Raw genomic sequence first — 23,072 nt, 5'->3', positions numbered from 1 at the left:
TTCTAAATCTTTGCCAGCTGTACAGAAAAATAAATTACATAGATATGCTAGATAATCTGCTTTTAATATTTTTTTTACAGAAGCAGCAAAGTTGGTGTTAATAAATCTTACTAATATTATAATTAGAGACAATGTAAATATAAAATAAATAATAATGAAATATTTCTTTAGTAATAGATTTCCAAACTTTTTTCCCAAACTACTACTCAACTGGGAAACAGCCCAGTAAATGCGCCCAAGCAGCAGATTAAAATATTCACAGCAAAATGATGTCAAGTAGAAGCTTGGGTAAGGCAGTTCCAGCACAACAAGGAACCATTGAACAATGTTAAAGAAAAAGGAGAAAATCAGTGCATTTTTTGCTTGTTTTTGTAAACAGAAAAGTCTGAGGTAGCATTTTAGCTCAAGGAGCACAGTTTTGAACAGTAAGAAACACACAGTACAAATGAGGATTAAATGAACAACAGCATTACAGAGTTAACAAAGCGTTCAGTGGTGCTGGATGAAGGGCTGCACTGCAGGAGCCTCAGATATCTGCAGTGATCACACTTGCCCTGACCAGAGACAGTTTCCTGCCTCCAGCAACTGTTTTTGTCATGATGCCTAGAGCAAGACAATTCCCTTTGCCTTTGCTTCGTGCCTCAAGCACTTTAAATTCCTTAAATACCTCTTGATGTGCTTCCAGATAGCATATGCAATATAAAATTGCTTTGAGATTCTCTGAATGCTAGAATGTGTCAAAAGGTGGTTACCTTAATCAAAGCATCTTCATCAGAGCACTTCTATTTTGGAACAGCCTCCTCACCCAGAGTCAGCCAGACCTACCTGTGGTAGGTGACAGCCAGCTGAATACTTGGCTGGGCAGTGTCACCTGCACAAGGAAGAGCAGTGTGCTGCTGAAACATTTGAAATTGTTCTCACTGATTCTGTTCACCTTTTTTCAGTAAACCAGAGAGCCAAGGTAGTGTGGAGATTAACACGGTGTGGTGTGGAAGGGGATGGTTTCCCCTCTGCCCTGGAGCAAGAGGCTGTGACAGCTGTGCTCAGTTTACTGCAAGGGAAGCTGCCACAGACAGACAAGCAGGTGCCTCCTCTTAAATCTTCAGCTCAGTCTCAGAAAACTCTCTTGGGCTGCTGGGACTTGCCCTGCATTTCTGAAACCCACTCATGGTAATATGACTCCCTTTATAGTAATTTCATAAGTGAAAGCCTGGTATTAACCACTCTTGTTATTGGAGAATTTGCATTTCTAGTTATTGACATCTGGTTTCCATAAAGGAGGGGTTCAAAAGACACCTTTGCAAATGAATTAAAGGAAGAAATCGATACTGAGAGCTCCTGCTTTTCTATTTTTGTGTTGGGTGTGGTGTAATTACTTCATTTTTAGGCAATACAAATCTGATTACAATGTGAAAGCATTCTTCTGAAAAAGGAGCCAATGGCTGAGTAAAACTTGCAAAAATGTGCAAAGAAAGGAATCATGGATTGCTCTGGATGGAACTACTCCCTGTTTATACCCACAAATTACAAAAACAAGGCATCACCAATGCAGCAGTTCCATATTCTCTTCCAAGAGAATCTCAGTATCTTTATCAATGAGAAGTGATGGAGATTAGGAAGAAACCTTTGCTGCAGACATGCTGTTTAACAGCTGCAGTATTTCAGACACCTTGTTCTTTAGGTGCTAGTATTGGGAGAGGGATAGAAGCTACATAAACCTTTTAATTCAGATCAGAAGGGCCCTTCTGAAGGGAACCTGAGAGTCCCTTCCCACACACATGTGGTTCTCACTGTGACACAGACCTTGGACCGCTCTGGGGGTGCATGGACTTGACTGAACATAAACTGAGGGATGCTCTTGGGGTACATACAATGCATCCCAAACACAAATCAGTTTTTAGTCTGTGGGATGAGATCAGCCAGACCAAAGCAAAACCCAAGCAGATCCATGTAATGTAGAGAATGTCTGCTCCTCAGCGCCAGGTGGTGCAGCCTGACCAGAATGTTTGCACAGCACTGGCTGCTCACACAGAACCTGCAAGGGTGGTTATTCTGACTCAAAGACCTTATGAGTAGGCCTCAGGTTAAAATTTAACCAAAAGTACTTTAAATTTACCAAAGGTAAATTCCTGGAGGGCCATTTTTCCTACAGAAGACCATGTGTTTGAGAGGATGGATGGATATCCTCCATCACTGCTTGTGGAAAACAATTTTCCCCATTCAAATCCATGTCATTAACACATGAGCTACAAATCATTCTGTCTTCTGGAGAGAGACATTTCACCCTCAAACGTTTGTCATTATTGACAGAAATTCTAATTTGTCAATAATTACTCATGAAATTTATTTATTCCCAGAGATGCTGTAAGAAAAAAAGTTAATCTATTTAGCTTCCAGAAAAAAATTATTAAAATATACTTTAAATAGCTTGACTACTTCTATTTTTTTTTTCATCAGCACAAGCATGAAAAAAGCCTCACAGAAATTTCTATTCTGTCAAAGGCCCGTTTAATCAAAAAACACTGAGAGTAACTTTTGTTTTTATCAGCTCTACTTGACACATGTTTTCTGCCTACAAGGGCACTATGTTACACAAGCATTGATATCTGAATGCTATCAAAGTCAGCACACACCTAAATGTGTAAAATAATCTTTCTCAGTTCCACATTAGACTCTTATGTGGAATATTACAGTTTTAAGCAAGTGTCAATGATACTAAAGCACTCTTCTTCAAAACCTCTCCATAAAATATTTTAATGCTTCATTTATACATGTGCATATCTTTCTAAAGGTCTTTTGCAAACCCATAAATCCCCTGTTCTTACAGATTTTAGAACCTCATGCCATGAACCTAACTTTTAAAATTAAGGGATGTAAAAGTTTAACTACTAATTCTGATGTTTCTACCTTCTTTTGTCTCTTCAGTATTCATGTTTAGCTATTTTAGAGTAACATAAATGTCAGTCTTAAATTAGGAAGCATTCTGTCCGAGCCAACAGTGATGCATTTCACTAAGTGATTTGATAGATGTTAGGAGCTCATTTTCCTGCTCTGAAGTTTGCATTTCACATTTACTTTGAAGGTCAATTGCCAAGAGAATGAACTGTCTAACAAAGAAACGATCAGATAAAGTTAACAGATGCCTAATTCCCTGGGTAGATGAGTATTTTGGGTGCTATTTGCCTACAGGAAGCCTGTTAATCTGCTGGAGTTTGATACAGCTGCCACAGCGGTAAGGGGCATCCCGGTGCACTGTTGTCAGAGTTGTCCCTGTTGTAAATGACCATGTCCACACATGATCAGATAAATCCAGTATAATGCAGAAATACCCCAGATCCATGGCTGGCTCAGGGAGCAGGTCAGGGTGGCTGATAGCTTGCCATTTGCTATCACTTAGGACGTGAAAGTGAAAAGATTCCTGATTCTATAATTCTCCTTTATGGTCACACTTAAGGAGTGACACCTAAAACTTGCCTTTGGGAACCCTCTGAAGAGCAGAGTAGCTGCTGAGTTCCCTTGTCATGTTACTACTCACAGTGGAGAACAGGGAAGAAGCAGAACTCTCTTATTTATGTTCTCTGATACCAATGTCATAAGTGAAACTATTTTATTAAATTTCAAATTAGTTTAACAGCATACTTAGTAATTCCACACTACAATGACTGTTTATATTGGATTATGGAAGACTGATAATCCATTCTGTGCCCACTGCTGGTGTGAGGTTTGATGGCAGTAACAATTTCTAAACAAGCACTAAATTGGAAGAGAAGTGGGAGCACCATTATCACAGGAACAGGGAGTGCATGAAGAAGATGGAGGCAGTGAGGGGAAAGGCTGTTAGAAGACATTTGTAGGAAAACACTTGACTGTCACTCAGCATAACACACTGGTGCAGTCAGTGGCACCTGTGACAAGTAGCACATGGAGTCAGTGAGGGGTGACATCTGCAATCCTCTGTTTTCCCAGTCACTGCTGACTTTGAGTGTTCAGTTTGTGCAGACTCTAAGAGAAGTTTAAGAAATTATGGATACTGAAAACCAAAAGCATTAGCCTATTCACCTGCTGGCTTTGAGTATATAGATTCACAGAGGAAACTTATTTTCCATGATATTTCTGATATTTTTGATCTCATGGTCTGAGTAGAAAAAAAAAAGGTAATTCTTAAGATTAGCATTAATATAACTGACCCCATAACTTCAGAAGTATTTTATATACAGATTGAAGAGTCAGATGTAGGGGCAAGTGTACCAGGATGCTGTAACAATCCAGAAATGGAATAGACCAACAGTGAACGATTTAAATTCCTCTATTTCCTATTTCACCTAATTTGGAAACTACAGATACTCCTTTCAAGCAATTTTTTGTTTTATTAGGACTCAACATCCAGGAGATAACCAAGGCTCTTTTTCCCTAACAGCAGATTCCATCTACTTCTCAAAGCAGTAAGGTGCTTCTCTGCAGAACACATTAAATCAAGGTACACACAAATGGGCCCATTTACAATCTGTGATGACATACCCAGTTTATTTTAGATTCATTTTCGTAACTGACAAATGCAGTTTACAGGTGACTTCCTCTAGTACTAGAGTTTTGATAATAGAGCCTTAGTTTAGTAAAGAAAGCAATTTAGAAGTTTCTGACCAGTCAAAATGGACACATCAAGAATCTTGTACAGATGGAAATCTTTTAATTGCTGCTTTTGAATGTCTTTGAGTGTAGAATTGTTGGCTATGCAGGATCACAACTCTTGTAGTACTGCATATTTGTCCCAGTCCTGATGAGAAATGCATATTTAGAGGCTGAGAAGAGCAAGGCCACAAGCCCTAAGCACATGGATTGAGTGTGAAGCTTTCCTGCATGGAGATCATCTGAAGAGAGAGAAGGGAGGGGAATAAACCTAAATATTAAATGCTAAAGCTGCTGCAAGCAGGAACACATGGCAGTCCAGACAGCCCATCACCAGATAAAGCATGTGGCAAACTCAAAGGCCCAATTTAAAGCTGGCAATATAAAGTCTGTTCAGACTGCCAAAGAACCAGATGTGTCACGCCTGGAAGACTCTCTTTCCTTCACTGACTCTTTGCTTATGGGTCCTGTGATTGATATCCCAAAAGTACAGCATAAAACATTTACAGTTTAATGGGTGGTATTGTGATCACCAACATACCTAAATTGTTTTTTTTTCTTTTTTTTTTTTTTTTTAAACAAAAGGCTGAAGTTACTTCTTGCCAATTTAAAACACACAAAAAGTGACCCTAAATAGTTTATCTTACTATTTCTAGTGTTTTGGACTTAGCTGGGCTCAAAATCTGCTACCAATATGACTTAGCTTATGGAGAATTGTTTGTAAAATGGAGTACAGAGTGTCTTATTTCCTTATTTCATTTAATGATCTCCGTTTACAGCTAAATAATACAAATATTTGCGTAGAAATGTGGAATGAGGTTAGGAAATTCTCATCACAATATGAATTAAGATGAATTAACATGCATTACAGTTTCATTCACTTTGGAGAATTTACTAACTTCTGGAGAAAAAAATTTATCATCTGTTCAACACATGAATTTTCTTAGCCAATCTGCCCAGAATGATGCAGGTTCCTGCATTAAGGTCTGGGTTTTTTCCCAGAAATTCAATAGGTAAATAAAATACCAGAAAATCAGGCAGTGTTATTTATTTTATCTAAAGGGACAACAAAGCTATAAGCCTGAAGGAAAAGTATGACTTGAAAAATATTCTTTAAGCAGAGAAATAAGCCCCTAGGGTTTGGGAATCCTTTATGCTACCAAGAAAAGAAACATAATTGACTTTTGGGGAGCTCTGCTAAACAGAAATCCAGAGCTGTTATTAGATGGTAAGGTTTTTACCTCCACAGAGATAAAAAAAGGCTTAATGCTCTAAACTGAAACTTGCGAAAATTTCACCTATTTGCCCAATAATCACCTTTTCCTCAAATTAAGGAGCATTAATGTCTGGCTGGATTCTGATTTTGTTGTTGTAATTCCATCAAAACCTCCCTGCAGTACCTTGGCTGCTCTCCCAAAACTCTTGACTGGCACAGCAGTGACTCTGTGTTTTCAAAGTTCAAGGTGTGGCTACAAGCGAGTCATGGCTCGGAACAGTCCCTGCACAGCCACTGAATGTGACAGGATGACTTTGGCTCTTCTCCTGGAGGGTGGCCAAGGGGCTGCTAGGACAGACTCAGGGCACTGACAACACACAGCAAGTTCCAGCAGTGCCACTCTCCATGCTGGAGATCTGTGGTAATGAGCAGATGTTTTATGCATTGTTAAAACAGCTTACAGTTGATTTCTTGAGACATGCTATTACATTTCTTTATTACTTGATTGTTAAAAAGCATTACCACACTGATTATTTGTTTAACATCAATCTGGAACCTAATTTGCTAAACTACAACAAGCCACAAATGCAGAGATCTCCTTTAAGTATTGTGCCTTTGTCACTGAGATACCAAACTTGCCCTTTGAGGTTTACATCATTCAATTTGTTTAGAGAATTCACTGCTGTGCTCTCAGAATAAACCACCCCATGCTGCAGAAGTTGGATTTATGAAACATGGTGTAAACATGTTCTGCCTAAGAGCAGGCAGACAGCAAATGCCTAGGGCATTCTGTAATTGTCCTGGGAACACAGTTTCTAAATCATGCCAGATTTATTGCTGTAATTTTCATCACATACCTGATACAGTAAATGTTTCTTAAGGTTTTATAGTTTTTATCTGAAAAAGACAGATTGTTTAGTCTACCTGACTGCATGACATCATGCTGTTCATACTTTCTGTATGAAAGACAGTTACCTTTGTGTGTGTTGCTTTGACTTACCAGGTTTGGAGGTATCATGGAGAGTGATGCATGTATTTGTGTGAAGGGATAAAAATATACTTGTGACTTTTAGTGAAAAGGGACATTGCTAGAAACTTCATCCAGGATGTGTTACACTGGACTGAAATGATCAGGGTAGATTATATCTCTCAGAGCTATTGTTTATGACCTCTTGCTTCCTCCTCTTTTTTGCTCCCTATTTTCAACTCCCACACAGAAAAAACTACTAAACCCAAGGAAAGACACCAACAAAATCCAGAGGGATCCAGCAGAACAGGATACCAAGTTCAGAGGGTGTCAGTGGAGTCTGGTGCTCAGGTATCAGTTATTTCTCAGCATTGCTCGCATCTACTCAACATATTACAAAACAGAGCTTTGTCTGATGATACTTGATGAAAATTTCCTAAGTATGATTTAAGATCTCTTGATAAAATAACTCACAAAAATTAATGAAATGCTGAAGAGAGCTGCTAGCTCCTTAAACAAATCATCCCATCAGCATTTCTTCCCTTCTGTCCAACTGAAACCAAATCCCTAAATTGGAAACATTCGTAATAGCAAAAAATTGTTGAGCTTATTTTCACCTGATAAGATAGCTGTTTATCAAACTGGCTGGGGCCACTGTCCAAAAGAGCTGTTTCACAGCTGAAACTGCTATTGCCTAATTACACTGCAGTCACAGAACAGCAAATATCAGGAATTTTGTGCTGAGCCAGCGGGTAGTAAAATGCCTCAATCCCTACCCAGAATGGTGCTGCAGGATGTTTATGAGGACGGATGAGGACAGTGAAGTACAAGAGAGGTGAGAACTGAGAGGCAGGTATGAGGAAAAGGGGCAGCTTTCTACACAGCAAGCTGTAATCTCAGCTCAGCACCTGCACAGCCAGCAAAAGGAAAGGTTCTTTGAAAAAAGACAGCTGAGAAACTAAGTACACAGGGCTTCTGTGAAAGAACTTTTTGATGCCAAATGCTATTTCCATCAGGGAGCTGCTGCTTGCCAAGATATGTCCCCCAAGCAGCATTTCCACAAAAAAAATCTCCTGCTGCTGCTGTAGCACCCAGTGTTTTTATGGAACAGAGCTTGTATGTGCTCACTCCCATCTAAAGGTGAAATGCTGAGCTAGGAAAGGTTGGTTGGTCTATTTGATTTTGCTGTGTTTTTGGCAGGTAAATGGGATGTGTCTCAATTTGACTGAAATGGTCTCAAAGAGTGAGATGAAATCTCAGATGAAAAAAAATACAATATGTTTGTATTGTTTTATGCTGTCTTGAATGCATGAATTATGAAACCTGTGATCAGTATTGAACTTCTGCTTTGCTCTACATTTTCTCCTAGAAAAGGACAGCTGCTTTGATGGGATTTATCAAAAATGCAAACAAAAGGTTTTTTTTTAAATTAGCAACAAGATGTCCATTAAACACTAAATACAGAATCCAGATGGAGAGTTGGGTTTATTTTTGATTTTATTTTTTTAAATCCAGCTAATATCACATTCTCTGTTGTTATATGCTTTCAATTTAAATTGTGTTTTTTACACTGTACACTGGGATAAATTCATAGGGTGAATTCATTTCCATTTGCAATTATTGCAGTCTATAAAGCTGCAATGGGCAAAATATTTGCATTTTGAGCTACACTTGATATGCTATGTCCATTAATACCACACAAATGTAGAGCTTTAAAAACCCCTTTAATTGTTGGCTCCGTATTTCTGCAGCTTCTTTCTTATTCTACTTTTTTTGTGACCATCTATCATTACATCGAGTTTCATGGAAAATGGAGTTGGCATGTCCACGGCTAAGAACAAGCTGCCAAACTCTCATATTATGCAAGAAGCAGCACAATATATGAGGTGATACTTTGTGTTTATGGTGGAATTTTGGTTTTTTCTGTCTCAAATGAAAAACATATCTCTTTGTTGTGCTTCCATTTTTGCTTTTGTGAAATAGAGAGGAGTGACCTAAGCCATACATCAGGATAATGTGTGGCCAAAACAGCAGAGGCCTCTTTGGCTGCCAAGCTCAACCAAGAGGCAACATTTCCTTCAGTTAATCCTTAACATAACATAAGACAACTCTTACTTCTCTCTTCATAAACTGTAATTTAAAACTCCCCCTTCTTGGGGGAGTTTCACATGAGTAATGATTAATCTTAAAACAACAAAATCCCACACGCAATGGGGACACAAGTTGAGGATGCAGTGAAGATTGTGTGGTGTTCCTGTTTTATGAGCAAGACGTCACTGCTAAAACAAGCATCTGTGTGCTCCTCACAGGCAACAGATTCCAGTCTTGTTCTGAGATTACTTCATTGTATGGCATCTGGTGTTTTACAGCCATGCAGTTTAGAAATAAATACTCTCTCTGCAATTTTATAACTTTAGAAATATAACCTTAAATTCACCCATTTATTTAGTCTTGTAAGAAGCAAAGTTCTTTATACAACAACTAATTTAAAAATTGTTCCTTCGTTTGCTTGAAATTTGTGCTATTTTTTTTTTCTCCTGAAAAAAGTAATATTTTCCAGTGAGCCAGAGGGACTTTTGTGGATACATCCACCCTAACAGCTAATTTTTCCATTGGGTGCTGTAAAACTGGTCCTCCCAGTAAGATCCTTGTGTTCCCTTTCTGCCTAGTCTTTTTTTTTGTTAGTTCAAATTATTTTCTATTTCAACAGAATTGTTATTTTGCCTTCTTCTTGGCCAGCTATTAGCTACTCCATTAAGACTGTATTTCATTAGCTCTAACAAGATTACTGAATTCTGGCGGATCCATTACTTGTGGCACAAACATTTAAAATGTGTCTCTTCCCTCAGCTAATGTCACTTCACAGTAAATGCACCTGAATATTAGGAAGCTCTTCCCACAGTTTTGACAGACCTGTCCCCTTTAACCACCCAGGAGAAGGCTTTTCCTCTCCTGCATGCTTCTTTTTTCCTGTTATAACTGTGCAGGCTGCAGTGGCGTGACTTGCTGCAGGCTCTGTGACCCAATGCCTTCTAATTCAAAGACCACCCCGAGTGCAGTTGTCACACATAAAAGCTCACATGTATTTTTTCAGTAGAGATAATGGTTGCTGGATTAAAGGCAAACAATGCAGAAAGATCAGATTTCACAGAGCAAAGTGTTCATCTGTCATTCTCTGCTATTCTGTACCCTAAACTGGTTCATGGCGCTGCCTCGCTGGCCGCAGACTGTGAGGACTGATCTCATGTGACAATGTGAAATCTCTGGGTTTTGCTCTCACTTTTGTAGTTTCGTTCAGCAGAAGCAAAAAATCAGGTTTTCCTGGTCCATGGAGCCCTTCACTTACCATTCCTCTGTGGACCTTTCGTAGGATTTGGGGAGGTTGCCCCTCTTAAAAGAGAGACATGAGGGTTTAACTCATCCTGAGCACTACTCTGTCCTGACTCCTTAACATGTACGACAATGACTTTACTCCGCTTTTCCATACTCTCCCAGGGGCTTAAGATAACCAATTTTTTAATGGTTCTATACTGTTTTCTCATGTTTGTGGGTGATACATGCTAATCATTACAAACTGTCCTGCACCTTGGTCAGGCAGGGCCAGCTTGTGCTGACTACCAGACTTTTGAAGTGCCTTTTTGTCCATCATTCATAAGTAAGAAAACCACCAGTTATTTTATGAAAAAGGGGGGATAGGTCCAGTGAAAAGTGATGAACATAGGAAAAATAACACACTGGTGGGTGGCATGCCACCCACTGGCTAAGAACTAAGAAGAGAGGGAGTGGATGCTAGCAGGGGCGCTGATGGTCTTGTAGTGCTCAGGTCTGTGACACCTCCTAAGCTGCTTCTGAACTGCAAAAGCACCTGAACTCACTGGGCACCTACTTTCTAATTTGATAGAGATTTTTTGGCAGGTAAGGCTAGATGGGAGGCCTTGAAAAATATAACTAGTTCATATGGCAAACAGCATATGCTGGAGACAAGAGGAAAGGCTGAAGACCCCCCATCCTCCTTCACCCATTTTGAGCCTGAAATACCCAGATTTCTGTCTCTGTGTTGGCCCAGAATCACCTAGCAAGAGTAGATCAGCAACTTAGTCATGTGTCTGTCTGACAGAGATTGATAAACAAACTTCACTGAGAGGGTTGTCAAGCATTGGAACAGGCTGTCCACAGACATGGTTGAATCATCATTCTCAGCCATTCCTGGGGGTCTTTAAAAGACATATGGATGTGGTGCTTAGGAACATGGCTCAGTCGTGGACTCTGCTGTGTTAGGTCACCAGTTGGACTCAGTGATCATCAAGGTCTTTCAGAAATGAAACAATTCTATGGTTCTATGATTCCCTGACCAGACAATGTCCCTTTGCCTGGGGCCTCTGAGAGATATGATACACAAAATGTGCTCAGACACTGCACAGCAAGCAGACAGGGCTCCTCCCAAGACCTGCTCTGGACACAGGAGCCCTCTGTTCCTGTTTTTCCTGCTCCTCACAGCTGCTTCAGAGGGAGAATCGCCACTTTCTCCAGGACAACTTAGTGTTGAACAGAAAAAACCCTTCCAGTAGTGATCAAAACCTGCATAATTAAATATTTCATTTGTATTCTAGGCTAGGCCTCTGAAAATACATCAGGAATTATTTTAACGCTGCTGGATAACGAATACAAAAGATTTTATCCTTTTACATTTATTTATCTTTTACAAAAGATTTATACACAAATGCTTTGATTTCCTCTGAAGCTTTCTTTTGGCCATGTCAAAACATGACTACATGTTTGGCTATTTCAAAACTAAGCTGCTTCTGGTAAAAGCAAAATAAAAGAACCTCGGCTGAACAAACTGAAGGTGAAGCTATTTGATTTTTCACATGGAAAAGCAAATTACTTAGATTTTGTGTTCTATTAATGATCTCCATTTACATTTTTTCCCATTGTTGCTACCACAGGCAGATGGATCAGGGATCCAGCCTGTTGATAAGGGAGCAGGATGGGGACACGCTGTGCTGTCTTTGTGCCGCTGGGTATGTCTACGCTGTGTGTTACTGGCAAGGACACAAGCTCATTCTGCAGAGAGATCTGAGTTACCAGCCCAGACCTGGCATTGTGCTTGCACAGTGACTCTGTTATTTGGGGTAAATTTTGGGCAGAGCGTGTTTTTGGCTGCCTGGGCTATACAGTTCAAGAATTATTTCCCTGCAAGGTGAAAAAGGTTTATTTCCCTTAAAATATGGAACTGTGCTGTGACAAAAAAGACAGAGCTATTAATAAAATGTACTTAATTAAATGTCTTCCCTGCTTTCTTGCCATGTATTGTTTGCCTAACACCAACCTGTTGGGGTGCACGAGACAGAGAGTACTTTGGACCTTGTTAGCATAAGAGATTTGATAGACAAAATGCCTTGGCAAAGCAAATGGAACTTTGAAAATTAGATCTAGATAGCAAGAAGATTTAATCAGACCAGTTTACCAGAAAAAGAAAATCCTATTAAACTCTGCAAGCAAGAGATGTTTTTTTATATGCATAAGTTTGTGTATGTGATTTTAACCAAATCATTGTAGTACACTTTACTAGTCTCCCTAAAATAGTATATAAGTGCTTGTATCCCACAATAAAAGCAGATTCTGATCACCAAGTCAGTCTCCCCATCTCTCTCCATCGCTGACACCAACCTATTTAATGACTAGAGGCTATTTTTTTTGTGGGCCCTATCATGCCAGTGTTGTTCATTAGGTAAAGAGGGACTTACAGCTTCTTCAGACATTAAGCATAATGAAATCCCTTTGCTTAAAAGCCGCATAGGATAATAGTTAGTACCAAGGGTAAATTTTTCTTTGGTTTTGCAATTTCATAAAAGTACTTATTTGAAAATAAGCATTATTTTATTCTCTCTTTGAGTCTGAAATACTCATTTGTGATTGTTTCATTGATATACGTCTGGAGAGGAATCTGGCAGTCGGGACTGATTGAGATGCCAAATTCTGCTGAGGAAAACCCATGGTGTGCTCCTTGAAATACACACCTGGGATAAACTTTTCAGACAACTTCTCCCAGTGCACAGGGAGACAACAGACTTGAGGTACATAGGCAGGTACCAAAAACTCGAAGTACATAGGCAGGTACCAGCCATTCCTTCCTCTTCCCTGTGCTGCAGAGGCTCTGCAGCAGCCAAATCACAACCCGATAAGCTGTCAATTTGTTCCAGAGGAAAAAACAATGAAGAAGTGGGGTTTTTTTCCCCTCTGTGCTCCTAGAATTGTCTTGCTGTGGCAGAGACGTGCCATTCCTTGGCAGAGGCTGCACATCTGGATGAGCAGAAGCACAACTGACTGCCGTGGCAGCAGGTGGCCACTAGCGTGGCCACAGCAGGGTTTGGCTGTATGACTGCACTGCAGCCTCAGAGTAGCATCTGGTGGTAATCTTGGTAGGAGTACAGTGGAATAAATCAGAGTTTTTCATTAGGCCTGCTAAAGTAATTTAGAATTGTTTGGGTTGGAAGGAAACTTTAAAAGCCATCTTCTTCAACGTCCCCAGAGGGACGTCTTCCACTAGTTCAGGTTGCCCAGAGAGGTGGTAGATGATCCATCTCTGGAATCCTTCAAGGTCAGGTTAGATGGAGTTCTGGGCAGCCAGAGCTGTTCCACTACATTGTTCTAATGTTTCAGTGCTCTCATTGTAGAAGACTTCTTTCATCTATCTTGTCTAAATCAACCCTCTTTTAGTTTAAAACCAATTCCAATTGTCCTATCACTACAGGCCCTGCTAAATGTTTGTCCCCATCTTTCTTATAAGCTCCCTCTAAGTACTGAGAGGTGCCAACGGGGTCTCCTTGGAGTCTTCTCTTCTCCAGGCTGAACAACCCCAGCTCCCACAGCCTTTCTTCACAGGAGAGGGGCTCCAGTCCTCTGACCATTTTCGTGACCCTCCTCTGGACTTGTTCCAACAGGTCCATGTCCTTCTTACGCTGGGGTCCCCAGAGCAGGATGGATGCACTGGAGCACTCCAGGTGGGCTCTCATGAGTCTGGAGTAGATGGGCAGAATCACCTCCCTTGACCTGCTGGCCATACTGCTGTTGGTGCAGCCCAGGATATGATTGGCTTTCTGGGCTGTGAATGCCCAGAGATTATTTTTAATCTCAATTAAAAAGAGCTTCTTTGTTTATCTCTGAGTTAACCATGAGGTGCTGCTAACTGTATCATTACTATTCTGAAGATATTTCAAATACAGTATAAGAAACAATAATTTTTTCTTACCATAATTTTACTAAAATTAGTAAACCCCCTACAAACTAATTTTCAAGGTCCTGCTGTGGTAGTCTCCCCTGTATCACAGCCTTGCCTGAGCTGCAGAACTTAAAGAAAAGAAAAACTGTTTTGATTTGGTAGGATACATCTGTTCTTTCCACGGCTGTATTTAAGCAACCTAGAACATCTCTTTGGAAAATGCTGTTCTGTGTATTGTTTTGTGTGGTCACTCTATGGTGTGGATTCTCTTTAAGTAAATACACTTCAGGTCCCATTGTTCCCCAGAGGAAGAGAGGGCTTAGCAGAGCCCAGAGTTGTTCTCCAGAGCATTCAGCCTGCACAGGCAGACACAGAAGCAGAGAGTTCATGCTCCCTATCCCCTGCTGGATTCCAGCTCCCATCCCATTCTCCTAATTTGGCAAGTTCAAGGTACAAAATAATTTTTAAAAAATGGAATTTATTGTCCCCATCCACTTGTTAGTCTATTTCAGAGTACTTTGGCTTACCTATCCTCAGGTGCCTTCCACAAAATGCAGTTTTGGAGGTTTCTTTGCAGATATTTTCCTGAAAATCACTGTCTGTTTAAGGTCTGATTCTGATCTGATATACTGAGGTGCAAATTAGTAGCACCCTTGAAATTCATGCACATTTTGCTGTAATACCAACATCAAATCAGAACCATAACTTTGTACCCATATGTACAGTCATGTGAACAAAGCCTTTAAATCAGAATCATAATTAACTGAAAAAAAAATTAGAATTAGGCTTAATTGTCTTCAGAATTTTGCTGACTGTGGATTTTTCTTGCAAATCTGAAACCAGCAAAAAATGTGGGTATTTTACCCACAGCCAAGTTTTCAGAGAGAGATCTAATTCATAACCATAATTACTGGTTCTCATTTTCCAACTAAACCTGCTTATGGTAAATAGGATGGAGAGCATGGATTTCACTTGTTTTGTGCATGAAAAACAATACTGACAACATAAATATGTAAGTTATGTGGACAGGGGGCAGTAAAAACCCTGTTTCTTTTAAATGATTTTCTATTTTTATTTGTATTGAGAAAAATTCTTTTCATCTCCTGCCTGAGAGCAAAACAAATCATATTGTCTGAGCAGTAAAAATACTGACTTGAAATGTTGACCTACACTGCTGTTCTCAGTTTTTAGTGCTATATGCATGCCCAAAGAGATGCCCAATATATGATGAATATAACTGCTTATTTCTTGAATTTTGCATTAACATTATTCACACAGTGCCCTCTTAAATACTTTGTTTTACTACACAAGAGTGAGTACAGTTTCTGTTATGTATTCAGAAGTAAAATTAAGGAGGAAACAGAAGTGAAGAGCCGTTCTGCAAAACAGATGACAGAGTTTACCTCCAGGAGATAGTGAGAGATGATTGATGGTGTCCATTCACCTTCAGCTGGATACAACAATAAATGTTTCCTACAGCATTTTGACCATGTAAGGCATTTCAGACGTGTGGATGACATTTTTACAGATACTAGAATTTCAGGAGACAAGACTTTGGGATCCTGTTTATTGTGCACTGTGGGATACAGTCCTATGCAGTGCATGAAGCGAATGGTTCCCTATAAAATATCAGCAGTGTATTCAAGAAAAGCAGATTTTTAATCTCCCTTTTTCAAAATCACTCCTTTCAGAACTGTGAGTTTCCTTCTGGACTAAAAGTAGGTTCCACTGTCTCTTATGTGAATTGCTCACATACTTTAGATTCCTTTTTTCTTTAATTAAAAAAAAAAACCCAATATATATGTAATTTATATAGTGTCTGTCCCCTGTTAAGTGCTTGCTAAGTCCTGTACAAAACATTCAGATTTGAGAACTTCATTTTAAGTAGCCTATGAGTGTGAACTCGCAGGAGCAGCATCTGCAAGTGAGTATAGTGTAGAACTGGGAGCATTGGAGTTCACTGCAACTACTACCAGAAGCTCTGGGAAAAGCTGTATTTCTTTTCCTGCTCAGTTTCATGAGACAGTGAAGCTGGTGTATCCAAAGGGGATGTTTCAGACTGAGGGTCTAAGCAGATTTTCTATGTGAATTCCTTATTTTTAAAAGTATCTTTTTCTAAGTACCTCTTAGATGGATCCCAGTTGTTTTTTTTTTTTAGAACATGATTGTTGACTGCACCCTGGACATAATTTTCTTTAATAATAGACTACATTCCCATTTGTAACATATGCACTTCTAAAAATGAGGAAAGTGTGTTTACTGGAATTTCTTTCACACTTCCAGAAAATCATTCTTACTGAAAGGCCATAGGTTGCATATAAGTTATGAAACCTAGGACAGGTTCAAAGCTCCTAAGGATGGGTGCAAGCTTTGCTCATGTCTTGATATTTTATATCTTGACTTGCTTTCCATGCTTTTCTTCCCCCATCTCCTCCAGCTGCAGAGAAGCCACAGCACTAGGCAATGGTGTCCCAGTTTGGATAAGCATGGGAACCAGGCTCACATGGTGACATGAGCCTGTGTGCCAGTTCAGACACAGCCATAATAAATTGGGAGCCTCCTTGCCTGGCATGCACTTTACCGAGGTAGTGAGGATATGCATACTGTTCCAATTATTTTGAAAAAGAAATTAAAAGAGGGAAAGAAGGAGCAACTGAAACACTTCGTATTTTTCACTTATAATGAGGAGAGCAGAAAAACTTTTAAAGGTAAATTTATCAGGCTTGGACATAAAGGAGAAAAATAATCAAAAATTGATTTTTTCCTATAGGACAACATAAATATTATTGTGCAGGGGGAATATCAGGTAATGAGAAAGTACATCATTAGAGCTGAGGTGTTGGGACAAGAATAGGAAAGTGGTCCCAAAGCTGTTGTGGATTTCACTGATCTGTGCTGGTTTTAGGAATCACTGGTGTCTGACTACAGAATTTTTGGTTATTTTAAAAAAAGGATACTTAAATTATTTTTGCTAGAGAGCTCACAGCTTTTCACCTCTTAGAAGCTCCCTGACACCATCCACAGATGCACTAAGTTTGGTTTTCATCTGAATGAATATAATTACCTTCCCTCTCATGCTGTTGGTGTGCTTTCCAAATTTTTTTTGCCAGTTGTGTTCATGACATTTTACTTCTACTTGGGGGTGGGGAGGGAGAGCCGAGCAGCAGGGAGAAAGAACCTTTTTTAAATAGCAGAGCTTTTAGTCCCTGATTAAAACATTTGGAAAAAATCTGCAGAGGGAATAGCACAGGAGGAGTTCCTTTCCACTTCTCAATTCCCTCAGCAACTCATTTTCGTCGCACTCCCATGTGTTTTTTCCATGAGACAGAACAATTGCCAGCCATTGTGTGCAAGGTACTGTGGGATCAGAGGTACTTAGTTATGGTATGCAGGGGTATTAATGGGCATTAAAATACCTGGAATTTGCTGAATGCTCTCAGATTTGATATCTGTCCTTATCTACGTGAACAGTTGGTTTATGCAATTTTCTGGATGTCATATCCCAGTAGCTACAGCACATTATATCTTGAATTACAGCACATTCCTTTACTGTTCTCTGTTTCCTTGCTATCCACCTCCACATGACTCCCAGGTTATTTTATGTGGTTGTTACACAGTAAGCATGTACCATAGCCTTCATCTGACCAAGAGAAATGATAATTATCTACAGTACTGCAGCCCACTCAGCAATAACATTTTGGAAGAGTTAACATCTTGATCCAGTATTTTAAAAGACCCAAATCTTGCAACGAAAACCTCAGAGAAAAACTGTACAAGTTATTTCAGCCTTTGCCTGCACTTGGTCATTTGCAAGTGAGAGAAGAGGTGAGATGAGGAAAACTTCTAAAAAGGCTTTGGAAGAACAAAAAATGGAGGAGAAATCGGAGGCAACATGCTGAGCCACCATGTACAAGTGAAGGCCGATGAACTGAAGTAAAAAGATCATAGTAGTGATTTTTAAAGAACAAATGAGAGAGAGATTTTCTATTCTAAGAAATCTTGACCTGCTAATGGAAAGCCATCTCCTTCTTCATACGATTCCCAAGAGTAGGAAGATTGGTGCATTTGATAAAAACCCTCACAAAACTCCATCTGTTCCAGCACCCTGCTCTGTAAACTATCAAAAGGTTCCGACTAGATTCATTTTATGTCTCCTGCTTCCTGCAACTGGAAGAAACAGTGAATAACTTATCTCTATCTATTAAGTCCATGTGACTCAAAGTTTATAGACATCTCTTAGAGCCTAAATTGTTTCTACTGGAGACCAAAGAGTTCTAGTTTACTTGGTTATTTCAGGAACTTAAACCATTCCCATGTATTTGGGTATCCTTGTTGCTCCGGTGTGAACTTCTGGTAATTGCCTCTAGAAAAATCCTCTTGAATATTCCACACCTACTCTGTCCAATCCCTGATATGTGTGTTTGTCCCCCACTTATCCACTTCCCCTGGAACCTTTGGACAGAACATACAAATGCAGGAAGGAAAAAAATATGTGTGAGTGTAGTTTTGAATTTGCTGTTGGGCGGCTGATTAGCAGTGACTTCTACAGAGCTCCTCTTGAGTTCCTTCAGGCTGAACTCCTGCTTAATGTGTGAGGCAGAAGGCAAATAAAACTGTCCCTCAATATTTCCAAGAGCTCTGAGTGCTTCTTCCTCTTTGCTGAGACTCCCCAAACATTTGCTGACTTCCCAAAGGTATCTGGAGCACATTTACTTAAAGATGTGCCTATATGGCATACCTGGTCTGCTTGACATAGTTTGGAGAAACAAGCACACTTCCAGTTAGTCACTGTCTTGGGTCTGAGCCCTCAACTAAAGAGTTACAATTATGTGTGCCTCCAAGTGCTGACCTAAGTTTATGAGCAACATTTCCATTGCTTTTTTTTTTCCCTCTCATTCTTTTGCCCTAATTATACTAATGCCTTTTCCCTTTATGGTACAGCTTCAGACACAATAGAAATTACTAGGATTCAAAGATGTTTCTTGGCACAGAAAGAAGTCAGTTTGTTGGGATACCCCTTTTCATGGTAAACATTAGCAAATTTTTCACCTCCTAATTGGCATTCCCAAAAAACCCTACCAAATTTTTTTCCCCTTGAGTGAAAGTCAGGTTCAGTAGTAATGGCAATACTTGCTCAACTGATTCTAATCAATGGCACACAGAGAAGAATTTAAATTATCCTGCTGAGGACACTGTGATGATGACAGATGGACAAGATAAATTTGTAATTCTGTAGAAACCTCCGTGCCATTTCAAATTACCTTCCGTCATCTTTTATTTACACAAATAATGCCAGGATAGTAGAAATGGAAAATATTAGTAGAGGGGGGAAAATATTAGTCGAGTAGGAAAAATATTAGCTTGTTTTTCCAGTTTGTGTTACACATGTGGTACACATTCTGGTTTCTGTTTCAAATATTGACCACATTTTCAGCAAGGCTTGTAAATGTATCTACTACAATTGCCTATTGACTAAGAGTTCTTATAATTAACTCTAGCTTTTTTTTTTTGCCTTTTTTTTTTTTTTCTGGGCAGTGATTTTCTTGTCCAACTTTTGGAAACTGATGAGAAGTCTCATTTTTTTGGACTAGAGTCTGTGCAAAATCTTCTAAAACAGAGATGCACAAAGGAGAATTTGGACAGGTCTTTTACATGTCACCTTGTGAATATGAAATTCTGAAACAAGAAAAGTTTTATTTTTAAAACTTTGAACACAAGCGTTGAGTTACAATAATGAGCAGAGATACAATATTTGAATTTTTATGCATGTTATTCTATTTGAACCAACTTGATTATAGTTGATGATGTCACTTAAACCCAGAGGATAGTAAAATGAGTGTTTTGACATTTAGAAAAAGGTAGTAGATAACTTATGTGATTAATATTCAGAAAAATTTAAGCACCAGCCCTGACAATGTGTTATTCATCTCTATGTCATCTGGAAACAAACTGAATGCTATCTTGAATTTAAATTCAAGACCATGGAGACCATGCCTGTGCTATGGGCTCCAGACAGAGAGAACAGAGCTGTTGCACAAAACTTCCAGCGGGACCCTGGCTTTAAAGAACAGTTTAGTTTTCTGTCCTGCTGCTTTTTGGCACTGTCAGGAGCATTCCTGACTGTGGTGGCCTGTTTGATTTCCCAGCGCAGACAGATACTGGAACGTGAGGGACTGAACAGAGATGGCAAAACAGCTGTCAAGTATTTAACTATTTTCTATCACTAATAGTGACTCAGGGGTGAATGGCTTCATATCACATTACCAAATCCTTGAAGCTTAGGGAATGCTTTTTAAACTTCAATTTTAGAAGGGGAATTCCTATGCTTGGCTTGGCTAATCCGATAAAATAAAACGAATAATACAGCTCTTACTTCCACAGAGAGGTGTGCTTTTCCTGATGAATTTGCTGGTCACTTTGAAAGAATTTTATATGGTACATTGACACATGCCACTGGCTTCTAATGCTCCTATATTTAACTGCCTTTTCAATTGCATCACAAACTTACTATGTTAAATACTTACTAAAAAGAAAGTCTTTTAACTGGCAAAGAACATACACTTTGAAGGCAAGTTCACTTTTTACTACTACTTAGTTCAATCTTTCCCTTTCTAACACAAATTTGAACTGCCCTTGGAACAAAAAGGAAAAGTCTAGTTTGAAATGCACGTGAAAGTTTTAGTCCCCACTTGCTTACAGTGCTTACAGTAAAGTTGAGTCCCCTTATTGCTTGAGCTTCTTATGCATTCTCTGAGAGCACACTGCTCAACTTTTTAGAAACAATTTTAGGCTCCCGTATTATTGTATCCTAAAGGAAATACAGATCTTCATTCATTTCAGAGCACGGTGGAACCTCAAAACCTTGTATTTCCCCCCTGTATAATCGCCAATTCCCTTTCCCACAAGGACACTTAAACTTTTTTTCTTTTCCCCCAGCGTAGCATCCTTCCTTTGGCTAGCAGAGACTCGCAGCACCTTTATCAAGAACTACACGCTACAACCGCCAGCAAACAAGCTCACGACCAGGTCGGCGGCGGGAGGGGCGTCCGGACACGCCGACCCCAGCCGGCTCTGGCCGGAGGAGCGGAGCGGAGGGAGCGCGCCCGCGGTTCCGTGCCCCGGGCGGGGCGGACTTACCCGGCGTAGCGGCCGCGGTGGCCGCGGAGCGGTAGCGCAGCCTGGAGGCAGAGCAGACAAAGGGGCAGGAGCCCGCGGAGCGGCATCGTGCGGGGCCGCGCCGTCGTCGCCGGCACCGTCACCGCCGGCACCGCCACCGCCGGCACCGCCACCCCCGACACCGGCACCGGCACCGCCGCCGCGCCCGCCCCAGGTGGCGGCTGGTGCCGCGCACACAAAGCCGGGCCCGGAGCCGGGAGGAGCGGGGCGCTCGGACGTGTCGCTGGTCGCCAGCGGCGAGGGCAGAAAGCCGCGGGAGGACGCCCGTCGGCCGCGCCCGGGCACGGGGATGGGGATGGGGACGGGACTGGGACGGGACTGGGCGGGGAGGCGCCCGCCCGCCCGCCGGGGAGGGCCGGGGGTGCGGGGGGTGCTCGGCCCTGCCCGGGGGGAGCCCGGGGGCCGGCAAGGGCCGGGAGGTGGCGAGCAGCCCCCGCGGGCGCGGCGGCTCCGTCGGGGCCGCGGGACGAGGGATGCGGCGGGGAGGGTTCGGCTGCAGGTGCGGCGGGGCGGGCAAGGGCCGCTCAACGCGCGGTCAGGGCATCGGGGGATTATCGATGGTTTCCCCGGCCGGGCAAGAGCTGAGGCTGATGAGAAGGCAGGAACACACTTCCATGAAACAAAGAGTGGTAGAGAGACCGTTAGGAGCCGTAAAGGCAGGGAAAGGTGGGATTTCAGTTTACTGGTGTGGTCAAAATCTTGTGTCTGAGTAGTGAGAATGGAAGAGACGCTGATACAGGAGAATGAATTAAAAACCCAGCATGTTCTTAAAACTGGATTTTTGCTATCTCTTCCACAGTGGTGAGGATGAAAGATCCTTGTAAAGATAAGCCATTGGAGCACTGAGAATAACAAGGATTATGGGGAGAATTTTGCTGCAAATAACTGTAGTTTGTAGAAAACACATGGAGTTGCTATAAAAGAAAATATGGGTGAAAATATAATGCCAATATGGAATAAATGGATAGCCCCTTTGATATCTTTATGTTGAATTTACTAAAAAGGAGCAAAAGTGTTTCGAACCCAACTGATTCTCAGCCTCTCTGAGAACAAAATGAACATGTGGGCTGTAGACAAATAAAACCAGCTGACATTTGAACGTGTGAGAACTACTCTAAATCCCTGTTAATGTTTCAGAAACACAGGGAGCCTTTTGAAAAAGGACTGTATTAAACCACACACACTTTGTATTCTCTGGCTGAAAGGCAAACAAGCGTTTTCCTTTGTCTCTTTTTCATACTGGCAGCAAATCTGACAGTAGTTGTGTGATAGAGTCTGGAGGTGGAAAAGACTTTGTCCAAGGCAGGATTACTCTCTTTGGTCTGGGTATTGGTGTTGTCGTTCTTGAGCTTTCCATTCCCCCCATTACATGCCCCACTTAAAATCCCAAATTTATTTCTGGTGAGAATATGCAGAGGTGAATGTGTGTGTGCTTACATGCTGTACATGTCTTGTTGAAAACACTTTCCATTAACTATAGGCAAGCCCCCAGATCTGCTCTGTGAATCTTCAGTCTTATAATAAATGCAATTTCAACTTTACAAACATCTATTTCATAAAAGCTCTGCTCTCTGTTCAGTACTGACTTCAAAGGTAGAGTTGAGCGACTGACTTTTGGAGGGCATGAGTATGATATTAAAGCAAAACCCACTGCTTTATTACATATTTACTTTTCTTACTGTGTGACCTTGCTACACCTGAAGTGCACAGTGATTTATTTAAATGTTTAAAAAATGTAGTTTGGCTATGATTCTAAAGTATTTGCTTTCCAGATGAAAACCTGACTCTATTGGAGTTAGTAAGAATTTTATTTTTGGCATCTGATTGTAGAATACTTTGGCTATTATTCTAAAAGCTTTGCTTTC

At 40.7% G+C, this 23,072-nt stretch overlaps 1 protein-coding gene across 1 annotated transcript in view; it reads right to left on the bottom strand.

Moving 5' to 3' along the window:
* CPA6 (carboxypeptidase A6) overlaps positions 1–21,254 on the bottom strand; it is a gene marked incomplete at both ends in the record, with an annotated part of 79,589 nt that extends 58,335 nt beyond the window's left edge. Inside the window, one exon of the mRNA XM_084216783.1 lies at positions 21,169–21,254. Within this exon, the coding sequence (XP_084072909.1) occupies positions 21,169–21,254 (86 nt within the window). The remainder of the gene's footprint in view (positions 1–21,168) is intronic.
* Positions 21,255–23,072: the final 1,818 nt, after the last annotated feature.

Source organism: Fringilla coelebs (assembly GCF_963513975.1).
Source record: "Fringilla coelebs genome assembly, chromosome: 1".
NCBI lineage: Eukaryota > Metazoa > Chordata > Aves > Passeriformes > Fringillidae > Fringilla > Fringilla coelebs.
The sequence above is the reverse complement of the archived record's forward strand: the minus strand, read 5'-3'. Positions and strand labels throughout refer to the sequence as shown.